Source organism: Pseudochaenichthys georgianus, chromosome 5, assembly GCF_902827115.2.
Source record: "Pseudochaenichthys georgianus chromosome 5, fPseGeo1.2, whole genome shotgun sequence".
Lineage (NCBI taxonomy): Eukaryota > Metazoa > Chordata > Actinopteri > Perciformes > Channichthyidae > Pseudochaenichthys > Pseudochaenichthys georgianus.
This window is the reverse complement of record NC_047507.1, coordinates 37125231-37137930: the sequence shown is the minus strand read 5'-3', so window position 1 is coordinate 37137930 and position 12700 is coordinate 37125231. Positions and strand designations below refer to the sequence as shown.

The 12700-nt window shown below is 40.8% G+C and overlaps 1 protein-coding gene across 1 annotated transcript in view; it reads left to right on the top strand.

The window, feature by feature from the left end:
* The window catches only part of LOC117446089 (gamma-glutamyl hydrolase), a 59970-nt gene extending 50313 nt beyond the window's left edge, over positions 1-9657 (top strand). The window contains exons 7-9 of the mRNA XM_034082089.2: positions 4999-5089; positions 6731-6868; positions 6986-9657. Coding sequence (XP_033937980.1) covers positions 4999-5089; positions 6731-6868; positions 6986-7107 — 351 coding nt within the window. The 3' untranslated portion in view covers positions 7108-9657. The remainder of the gene's footprint in view (positions 1-4998; positions 5090-6730; positions 6869-6985) is intronic.
* The last annotated feature ends 3043 nt before the right edge of the window (positions 9658-12700 follow it).

Genomic DNA, 12700 nt, shown 5'->3' with positions numbered 1-12700 from the left:
CTTGCCAAACTAAGTGTAGGAGATGTCATAGCACAAGAACTGAAATATCACCCTGCTTGTTTGGTGGCATTGTATAACCGAGAACGAGCCTACCTAAAGGTGCAGGAGCAAGAGAAAGCACAGGAGCACTGGAAGGAAGCATATCCAATTGCTTTCTCCGAACTAGTCACCTACATTAGTGAGATGAAAAATTCCAGTGATAGTAGTGATCCACTCATATTGAAGCTTGCTAATTTGACCATGCTTTACAAGCAGAGGCTGGAGCAGCTTGGTGTTGAATCGCCTGATGTTCATCCTACTCGACTCAAGGACCAGCTGCTTTTTCACATTCCCAAGCTGCAAGCTCATCACCAAGGACGAGATGTTATGCTGGCTTTTGAAAATGATGTAGGCTCAATCCTCTCACAAGCATCCAAGTACGGTGAAGCGATCCACCTAGCAAAAGCTGCTGGGATAATAAGACGAGATATGCTACATCAAAAGTCAAATTTCAGCAGCACCTTTAACGACACAGACCTAGAACAGGCTGTACCACCATCACTGCTGCAATTTGTATGTATGATCGAACATGGTGCTGACATCAAGTCCCAACTCCAGCATGGAGCATCGAAATCTGACCTTTCTATATCGCAACTCCTACAGTACAACTGCTTTGCGAAATATAAGGAAGGAACGGATGTCCACAGTCATTCCAAGGACCGTGAGCCACCTTTTGCAGTCTACATGGGCCTGTATGTGTTTGCCCAGACGAGGAAGAGACAAATCATTGAAATGCTCCATGAGAATGGGCTCAGCATATCATACGACAGAGTCCTAGAAATCTCAGCACAGTTAGGAGAAGCAGTTGTTGCACAGTATGTGCAAGATGGAGTAATCTGTCCCCCAGTCTTGAGAAAGCAGTTGTTCACAACTGCAGCAGTGGACAACATAGATCATAATCCGACTGCGACCACAGCTCAAACATCATTCCATGGTACAAGTGTGTCCATTTTCCAACATCCAAGCACTGAAAATGCTGGCGATGAACGTGAGCCGCTCAAACTAGAGTCAGAAATGAAGGTTAAGAAAGTACCAGAGCTTCCAGAAGCATACACCAATATTCGACTAGCATACATCACGAAAAAACCCAATCCTCCTCCAGTAGCAAACCAATCTTTACCAGCTCCCGAGTCGATCTCGTTACACTTGAAGGAAGAATATTCTTGGTTGGAGGAAGTCTTCCTCACTGAGGATGTGGCTGATGCAGTAAGCATCACATGGTCAGCCCACCATGCAACGCAGAAAAGGAGCCATCCATTTGAAGTGAGTATTTCAGCGATGATGCCTCTGTGGCGAGATCAGGCTCACTCTGTTGCAACGATCAAGCATGCCATGGCGAAGGTCCGTGATACAGTGGCTTTTCTGAACCCAGGGCAGACACCTGTCATTGCTGCTGATCAACCGTTATATGCTCTGGCAAAACAAATACAATGGAAGTGGCCCGAATATGGAGAGGACAAGTTTGTGATCATGTTTGGTGGACTTCATATAGAAATGGCTGCACTGAGATCGATAGGAACATTACTACGGGAGAGTGGCTGGACCAGTACCATTGTGGAAGCAGAGGTGGCCTCATCTGGTACAGCAGAGTCTTACCTGTCTGCATCCAGTGTCACCAGGACAAGACAAGCACACCAGATCACTGCATGCAGCTTGTACAAACTGATGAAGAAGGCATACCATGATTACCGCTCTGAAGAGTCTTGCATATCAGATATAACCTTTGAGGATTGGTGTGAACAACGGAGGAAAGAGAGTCCGCAGTTCCAGTTATGGAGTCTGGTGCTGAACATGGAGCTCACCATATTCACCCTGATCCGCTCATTCAGAGAAGGAGACTTCAACTTGTACAGTGAAGCACTTTCAGAACTGGTGCCTTACTTCTTTGCAAATAACAATGTCAACTATGCGCGGTGGATCCCAATTCACCTCCGAGATATGATGTCACTTGAGCAACAACATTCAGATGTGGCCAGAGAGTTTCACAAAGGGAACTTTGCCACCCACAAGTCAAGAAGAGAATACTCTGGCCTGGCGATCGACCAAGCACACGAGCAAAATAATGCAGTGATCAAAGGTGACGGAGGAGCAATTGGGTTGACAGAAGACGCGTCAGCACTTCGTAGGTGGATGGTCGCTGGACCCGAAGTTATTCGTCTAGTAGCTGGATACGAGGCCATGTCTGGTATGAAAGATGCCACATATAGCAGCAGACACCACGAGCAGACAAGGAGTGCCCAGAAATCTTTCTTTGCAAAGGTGAAATCACTCTCTGCAGTGATGCAGGAGATGGGCAACCCATTCCAAGAAGAATCAGCCGACCTGCTGGTGCTAGACACGAAGAACATTGCAGACCCAACTCGAGCTGAAATGGTAGCAACACATCACCGACGGGGCAAAGAGCAGTTCCAATCATTCATGGAGGGGCTAGAGGATGAAGGTGAAAGTGCTTTTTATAATCCGATCAAGAAAAACCTTGCTTCTTTCTTCAAACAAGAGCAGGCTAAGGACATTTCTAAGGAGAAAGTCCTGAAAGACGACTGTCAGTTATTCTCGCGACTGTTCATCTCGTGCCAGAACAGGCAGTGTAACTTGCAAGAATTCTTCAAGCACGAAAATCAGTCGCACCCTGCATCTCTCAGTGATAGCGGCAAGCTTCATACGTGTCAGAAGTCACAGCTGGTTGAAATTCTTGAAGCGCAAGTGAACATCCCAGACACAGAACCAAATGGAGATGCAATCATCATTGATGGCTCAGCACTTATCAATGCCTTACCTCCACGTACTTCAAAGACATTTGATGACTATGCTAAAGAAGACATAATCCCAAAGGTTGAATCCTATGGTGCCAGGTACAAGCGGGTGGACGTAGTCTTTGATGTGTACAAGAAGTCAAGTCTGAAATCCGGGACAAGGTCGAAAAGAGGGCAAGGAATCAGAAGAAGAGTGACAGGGACGAGTAAGACACCAGGTAACTGGCAAAGCTTTCTTCGTGACGCCAGCAACAAGACTGAGCTGTTTCACTTCCTTGCGGAAAAGATGTGTGAAGCAGAGACGACAAGCACAGTAATTGTCACAAAAGGAGAAGAAGCCATTAGCAACACAGGGAAGTTGCTGGATGCTGTGTCCCCATGTTCTCATGAAGAAGCTGACAGTCGAATATTTGTGCACGCCAGGGATGCAACGACTGATGGGAGCAAGTCTATTATCATTAAGGCTAATGACACGGACGTGCTAGTCATAGCAATATCTGTACTGCCATCCTTACAGGAACTAGGTCTTGAGAAAATGTGGATTGCCTTTGGCCAAGGAGCCAAGATGCGATGGATTCCAGTCCATGAGGTAGTTTCTGCAATAGGGCTTGAGAAAGCTAGAGGGATCCCATACTATCATGCGTTCACTGGATGTGATGTCGTGTCTGCCTTCCGTGGGAAAGGGAAGAAATCTGCATGGCAGACTTGGAACGTATTCGATGATGTTTCTGAAACATTCACTAATCTCAGCCAGCATCCAACATTGATTTGTGATCTTGACCTGCAGAAGCTGGAGAGATTTGTTGTCCTCATGTACGACAGATCAAGCGCAACCACTGGTGTGGATGAAGCAAGACTAGATCTCTTTGCCCGCAAGCAGAGGCCGTACAACTCAATTCCACCAACACAGGCAGCGCTCAGAGAACATGCAAAGCGTGCGGCTTATCAGGCTGGGATCATCTGGGGCCAGGCAACCATCTCCAATCCAGACACGAGCAGTCCCGCTGAATGGGGATGGACACAGAAAGGAGAGACATGGCAGATATGTTGGACAACACTACCCCCTATTGCAGCGAGCTGTCGGGAACTGACGAAGTGTTCCTGTAAGAAAGGTTGCACAGGAAGATGCAAATGCTTTCAGTCAGAGCTCCCCTGCACATCACTCTGCAGCTGCATATGTGAACAGTAGCAGCTGGAGGACCAGTGGCATGGTATAAATAACTTTGAACATTTGCTAGCCGGGGTAAAGCTTACGTAATAAAAAACAGGCAATCTGGTGGCCATCTTGAAAAATGTGTCAGTGTGCTTTATTAAAACCCTTTGAGACCCAAAGTGCAAATAGTACTCATGGTGACAAAAGTCGACAATGGTTCCCAATGGGTTAAAGTATTTCCTGTGGTCGTAGACCCATAAATTAGGTATCAAATTAAAGGTCTTAAATTATCGCATCCATTTATGACCTTTAAAATTCGATTAACCCTTTCTGTGCCGAATTATTTCGGTTTTCGGGCGGCTAATCTGGCGGCCATCTTGGAAAATGGCCGCCATCTTGGATTTTCAATTGACCAATCAGGCAGATTTGATTAGTACCACTTGGAGAACAAGTGTGCCAAATGTGATGCTTGTATCATCATTTGCACGATTTTTCTGCAATCCCCTAGACTAGTAGGGTAAGTGCTTTCAAATTGGGGAAGCTGCGTCTTCCTAAATATTTCTAGAAACATTTTCAAATAACTTATTTAGGAAACTCAAGGATAGTATAAGGGGGAGGTTCATCGACCTGGAAAACCTACCTTGAATCCAGGCATACCTATGTATGGTTTGTATGCGACCATGCTTATAATCGATTGTCTTAGCATTAACTGTTAATGCTAGATGCTGTATTTTGGTGCCGTAGATTAATTTGTTTCAAACTTGTCATAACCATACATGCAGTCTATGGTTATAACTCACCCTTTAACTGAAATCACTATATGTCCGTTAACTTGACTAGATAAGCATGATTCATCCACTGTGTTTGTTGAATTGTCAACAGATTTTGGAATTAGGGGTCTACATTCGTCAATGTTTTGTAACCTTCTAAAAAAACGTTTTAAACCAACAATCTGATAGGCATCATCAGCTTTCAAGTGATTTCAAAATGCCCTAACAAGTATTTCCTAAAGTTAAGTAAAGTCGATATTCAATCCCTGCCTTGAACCAACAGAACTACAGCCGAAATGCCAAACTGAAAAGGTTCTACAAGGTGCTGTCCACTAACAACGATGGGAAGAAAGAATTCATCTCCACCATGGAAGGTACCATTTCTCCTGACTGCTGTATCATTCATGTTATCTCTATACCTTCCAAAAGCCAATGCAAAGTGGCAGAAATAGCAAACCCTTCATGACTGAACCCAGGGCCGGCCCTCGGCATAGGCAGTATAGGCGAATGCTAAGGGCGCATCAACCCATAGGGGGCGCCGAAAATTGGAAAAAAAAAGAAGTTAGAAATAAAAAAAAAATATTTTTTTTTTATTTCATAACAACACAATTTCCCGATTTTGGATCAACAAAGTACATCTTATTATCTTATACTAACAGAACTACGCCTATATTGCGTACAGCACCCATAAACTATGGCACACACCACCCCCCCAAAATCAAGTTGAACTGCCCCAGTCCCAGTAAAAACCAAAGGTTTATGTGAAATTGTTCTTTTTTTGAAATAATGGTTTTAGTGTGCAATTATAGGTTTTAATTTTGTATTTGTATTCATTTAAAATAAATCAAATTCCCAAAAAACGTACACAGCTTCTGTGTGCTTTTATTAACATTGGAATTTACTGTGTAAGCGGCCGCGAGGGGGAGAGCTTTAGAGAGCTCTCTCCTGAAAGACTGAGAGGCTCTGATAACCTCAGCTCAGTGAGGTAAAGGCACACCTTTATATGATCATTATAGTTATAAAAAAATAAGAGAACAGGTGAAAAACAGGTATAAAATACTGACAGTACAAAAAAGTTGTTATTAATGAACAAGAATACAGTTTGAAAGGGGAGTGATTTGTAAAATATCCATAAAGAAAAAGAAAATCTGCTTACAGTTCTGTTTCATATGGGTGTTGAGAGATGTATCCATAGATCTCCTAATGTTGCTCTCAAAGTGCACCAGATTGATGCTTTTAACTTCAATATAAAAAAAAAAAGTCTTCCTGGGGGTGCATGCCCCCGGACCCCCCTAGAGGAGCCCCCCCCCACTTAAATCATGTTCAAATGGATAGGAAACTAAATACAGTTGCACACATCTTGTGTCAATATCTTTGTTTTTGTGGTCATGCCACAACCATGCACGTGCGAATCATAGTGTCTGCATTTGGGGGGGGGGGGGGGGGTCAGGGCCGGCCCTGACTGAACCGGTGTTGTTAATGTTAATAATTATGAGATTATTCAGATTCCGATGGGATTGGAGATTATGAAATATGGATAATGATGGTCGGAAGTTTTCCAAAATGATTGATAAGAATGTTTTTTTGGAATCTTTCTTCTTCTTTTTCACTTTTTATTTATTACTTTGTTCGACCATACATGTCATTTAATAATAAATAATAATGCATTACATTTTTAATTAGAGCGCTTTTACAGGTGCTCAAAGCGCTTTACAATTACACATATTAGACATGTAAGAGTCATTACTGTGGACATTACCCACAGGAGCAGATGCGGGTAAAGTGTCTTGCCCAAGGACACAACGGCCTCACACAGTGGCGGGTTTCGAACTGGAGCTCACCAACGCCCCTTGATCTGATGATCAACGCTCTAACCATTGCGCCAACCGTCCCAATTTGTTTAAATTATTATTTAACTTATACATTAAATAAATAATAAAAAAGTATATTAATAGTTCAATTAAAGCAGTTTGCAAGAATTTTTGTCTGTTTACAATGTATCTTTTTTTCCTCAGCCCAACGATACCCATTCTATGCCGTGCAGTGGCACCCAGAGAAAACTCCCTTTGAGTGGGTGGATAAGCCGGGCATGACTCACTCCCCCACTGCCATAAGAGTCTCTTTCTACACCTCCAGCTTCTTTATCTCTGAAGGTAAAGGCTTTTTGTTGAATTATAGAAGTGTGACTAAATAAACCTGCAAAAGGAAAAGCACTCTATAACCAAGTTGTTTTTCTCTCTTTTACTCCTTGGACTCTTTCTCTCCTCCAGCCATGAAGAACCAACACCATTTCCCCAGTCTGGTGGAGGAAGAGCGAGCGCTCATCTATAACTTCTCTCCTGTCTTCAGAGGCATGAATTCCATCTTTATCCAGAACTATTACTTTGACTAATTCACAGTACCTAAGATGGAACAGACCTGGGGCTTAGTTTAGTCAGAACTCGTTATTAGGAGAAAATGAACTTTAAAACCGAGCTCACGATGATAAGCGGATTTTAAAAAAAGGGAAACATGCAAAACAAAGCTTAAAGGTCCCGTGTCATGGTCATTTCTACTGATCATAATTCCATTGTTGAGGTCTACTAGATTTATATTGTGCAATTTTCCAAACTCACACTGGTTTCTCATACAGCATCTCTGTATAGTCTGTGTATTCACTCTCTGTCCTAAACGGCTTGTTGGACCTACTGCCCCCCCCCTCCCTATGAGCCCAGTGGCCGTCTGCGAGACAGCGAGACACAGCGAAACCCAGCCCGGAACCAGGCCGAGCACACACACACCCACCCACAGCCTTGCTGGGAGTTTGTGTGTGTGCTCACACACAGACTTGCAGCCTCACCGCGTCCCGCCGTCTCAGGCTGAGAAATCGGCGGAGCTAAGCTGAGAAAAGATTGAGTGAGTGTAACGTAACGGCTCTGCGGACGTAACGTTACGTTACCCAAATACGTCACTGTACCCAGGAAGAAAAAGAGAAATGTCCAACGAGGCGTTCTGGGGCAGCACAGACCGGTCCTTTCTGTGTTAGAGTTTTACTCGCTACAGGGTGTACAGGGTGTGTGACTCTGCAGACCGTTTACATGCAGAAAAAGCTACATAACACAAGGGGACGGGTAATAACCAGAAAAGCATGACATGGGACCTTTAACATGGCATTAGGTTTTGCTTATAGTCTACTCATTTGGCAAACTGAATTTAATAAAAATAAAAATAGTGATAGTCTTGAATACCAAATACTTGAAAGACATGACCTACATTTCAAATGTTGTCAATTGTCAGGGTACTCTTTTGTTGCAGAAAGTCTAATTTACCAATAATGATATCCCCATGTTTTTAAACTACTTAATTGAATACCTTTGCTGGAGTTTGCCTCCATAATATCCATTGGTTTGCTACAGTAAATAATAGCAGGCTCAAACTGAGTGATCAGTGACAGTTTTGCAATATGTCACACATACCCACTCTGGGACCAATAATTCCCGAATCACTGCCATTTGTTTATTTCTTTGTTTTATTTCCCTGTTTACGTTTTATTCAGGGGTTTCTGAAGACAAAGTAGTCAATTAAACTCACTCACATGCGAAACAAGTGTACCTTCGGTGAGCAACAGCATCATGCTCAATCTTGTGTACATGTTTGTATGGATAATAAAAGTAGAATGTAATACCTTGGACAGATGAGATACTCTTACAGGGCATGCCCCATTATGTGATTATTATCTTGGATACCACTTTAAAACACCTGGACTGATGTTGTCAGTCTCTAAATTAGAAAAAGAACAGAATTTCAAAGGATTACTATCGCCTACGTTGCCCTCTGTAGCTCCTAAAAGTCCAGGGAAAGAGCTATACAATAATTCCACTTAAACATGGATATCCAATAAACACCTCCTAAATTGCCATGTTGTGTCGATCATCAGCTAGAGATACATGATATGATTGTCTTAAACCATTTTTATCCAGAAACAAATGTTGTCCTTTACCTTTATGTATTCCACTGTATGCACATGTTACTAAACATAAGAAATATGTGTGTATGCCTGTCAATGATAAAGGGAAATGTGATTTCCAACTTGTGTCTTTGAAGAACTACTATCATGCTATGACTTGGATAATCGTGTTGTAAACTATATAGATGAGTCTTGAGAAGAGTTCATCTTTAAATGATTGTATTCTTGTGCATCTCTGTGGGCATTCAACATAAAATAGTATTTTGTATATCACATTGTCAGAGTAGTTACAATAACTCCAAAGATCATCAGCATTTGAATGTGTACAGTGTTTACATCGAAACAATTGTTTTATTTTTACACGGGCCAAAATAATGACATTGACTTCATTATATATACTTTTTTTAATTCCCAAATTGTGATCATAAAAGTATATCTAGTCTAATCTAAACCTGAAACATTTGAGGCAGACTTGGGGTTTTAAAATGACAGAAAAAATGTTCTTTATAGGAAAAAGTGAATTGTATTGAGCAATTTACAATTGTTCAATTTTGAAATGTAACTATACGTGTGGCATGGCATCATAACATTAAGGCATGTTTTTACAAGTAACAATTCAAAATATATTATACCAAATCGATAACAGATAGTTTTATCAGGTAAATAAAAACAATTTATAAACTGAATATATATATATATACATATATATATTTCTTTTTTTGCTGTTTGGTTTACATTTTGCTTACCTCCTTTGAATCCTAATGTTTCATTTTGCAAGACAATCCCCCTGGTAAACATGCAGCCACAAGTACAAATACATATTTGCTTTGTTAAAAAAACAAATGATGAGCCCTACGAACTACCTACTTGTCCAAATGATTTGGGTCCTTTCTGTATAACATGTACCAGTTCAACACAGTGGCTTTGGCTATATTGATTGTACACATTTGTTAGTTTGACCATGTGATGATCAGACAATAAAGAGAGTCAAGTACACCTCAGTGCTTCCAATATCCTTTGTTTCCTCTGAAAAGAAGAAGCATGCAGAGTTTGTGTTTTCTGTACGCCCCTAACATCTGCACTTTATCTGACTGACAGAGAGATAATGGGATTTTGCGTCGTGTGAAATGATTACTTTTCACCACGCAGCTGTACCTGTTGAGCCCCGAGCCTGTTTTTCAGGCCTCAGGCTCGAAGATGACATTCCCAGAACAATTGACGATATCTTCACTTCTAAAAGGGGTAAATTAATTATCTTTTTTCTCAAATCAATCAATGTTTATTTATATAGCCCAATATCACAAATGTTACATTTGTCACAGTGGACTTCACAGTTTGTACAGAATATCAGAATGACAATACCTGTCCTTAGACCCTCACATCGTACAAGGAAACACTTCCAAAGAAAAACCCCACAGTTTAAAGGGGAACATGGGAGAGCAGCAGAGGAGGATCCCTCTCCCAGGACGGACAGACGTGCAATAGATGCCGTGTGTAAATCGAAGAGATAATACATTTTACAGCGTAGGTAGCCCAAATGTTTGGAAATGCATGTGTCTATAGGACGACACGGTACACTGTAACAAATAAGATTGTCTGCAAAGTTTTCAGGGTCGGATGCATAAGACTAAAAACAAGGCTTTCAAAGGAGATATAATTACATTTTGGTTTAGTATTGATAAGTAAACTTGAGTCAAAGAAGTTGACAATGATAAACCTGTGAGTTGGATGTAGAAAAGTCAGAATCAATATAGAATATTTTTATTTTAAAGTAAATTCAGATTGAACATAGTAAAAATATTTAAATTAGTGTCCGTCCAAAAAAAATACATTCCTTATAGTGAAAACCAGCCTTGAATGATGGGATAGTAGACTAAAAGCTTTAGGAATCCAAACTATAACATATAATAAGTACCCTGTATCAAGAGTGATGCAAAACACGTGAATTTTGACCTTTTTAGAGAGGTTTATAAAAGAAAACCCACTTCTGGGGTCATTTGGGTGCATTTTCCATATCTCTGGCCCCCCGTGGTCGATTTTGATGATTGACACCTCTTTTGAACCGTTAGAGCCAATAGAGTCGAGGGAAAGTTCCTAAAATACATCTAAACATTACCCATTGGTGAATGAGTGATGCATAGCCAGAATGCCCAAAACCGGAAGCTGTCATACACTCTCGTAGCAGCTAATATGAAATCTCCGTTATTGACATAAATATGAAGATGAATTATCAGTAAACATTTCAAAATGACACAGACACATTGGATTAACCTATGGATTAACCTTCAGCAGCGTTTTTTATTGTTTTAATGCCATTGAACACAACCTTTGATCAGAAACAGCAAAAGGTAAGACATATCTCCCGTGTTTGCTCCGTAATGCTAAGTGGTGTGATGTCTGGTTTTGTTTCCCATGTCGTGAGTTCTGATCGCTCAGTGATGATACTTATATGTCTGGAATCTGTGTAATCTCAGTTTGTTAATCCATATCTTGTTTGTGCAGATCCGATAAGTAATAAGGGTATTTTACCTTGAGTTCTGTGTTCTCATTTTTTCGCTCAGGGCTAATTCAGAGCCTTTGTTATTACCCTTTTGTTTCGTTTAGCTAAAGATGGTTAATATTGTCTGAAAGCTGAGTTTGTCCCGTTAAGTGAGTATGACACATTCATAGTTTATTAAATGTTAAGAAGCCCTCAGACGCTGTTTCTTGCAAGATGTTGCGTTTTGCCCCCCGCCCGCGGGGCCTTGGGGTTTAATTTCAAGGGCCCAATTATTTTGTCATCTCTGCCCTGTGAAAGCCTCAGCTCTTTGTTCTGCTTTGTGACAATGTGTTGGTTAGCTCGTTTAATTGAGGGAGTAAGATAATTGTCTCACAGTTAAATGACCAAAAAAAAGACCTTGTAACTGGATAGCAAGAACAAATACTTAAATTGTAACATCAATTTAAAAAAATTGCATTTTGTAGGAGTTTCTCATAATGTTCAGAATGTTTGTTTCCTTTTCCAAAGTCAAGATGATCTGAAATGTTAAAGCCTTTTGCTAAAATAGTTTAAAATATATTTTCCCCATCTCCATCAATCTTTGCTCAACACTCCATAATCACTAAGTAGGACAAATAAGATTTCTTTCAAATTCAATATCAGTAATAAAGTATTCAGACCCTTTGCTATATGAGATTTGAAATGTATTTATCTCAATAATAAATAAATGTATTTGATTGAAAGTGATTGAAAAACCTAACCCATTCATGACAAACCCGTCTAAAAAAGGTCTACCACTGGAAGACTTTAACAACAAAGAATTATATAAATAATCAGCTGCATTGAATGTGTCCTAGAACACATATCCCCATGATGTCTTAAGTGGAAGAAGTTGGGAAAGCACCAGGACTGACTCTAACCCTAAAGCTGGTTGGCCCGCACAACTCAGGAGAGCTTGATCTGGCCCTGCAAACGATCCAGGACCTTGGATGGGAGAAGCTCCAACTACAGCCGTAAGAACCAGTTTTTGGTATATAATAACTAAAGAAAGGAAGCCTCGACAACTACCATCACTGCAACCCTCCAATCTGAGCATTATGGCGCAATGACTAGATGGAAGCCTCACCTCAGTCAAAGACACAGACTGCCTGGAGTTGGACATGTTATGTTGCAGCCTCATGCTGAAAGTGGTCAATTCATCATTCTTGTGCTTTTTTTGCAAAGTCCATTTGGTTTTAGTACTATTTCAATTAACTATGCTTTGCAACTGTTATTTCTAAAGAGTTTAACACTTAAGAATCAGCCAGAGCTCAGAAAATACACATATAGAAAAACTCTATTCATATTTATATAACTTGGATATATTGTTTTTTAAAGAGACATATCAATTAATTTTGGAGTGAGACGCATGTCCCACATACTGTATGTATGCAGATATTTGTCTAAGAAAATGTAACAATATTTCCACTAGATGGCATCAAGATACCACAGAATGTGCTAATGTTCACAGCAGTGACAGCAACAAGACTGTTGACTCTGTGCAGACTTGTTTTACAGGAT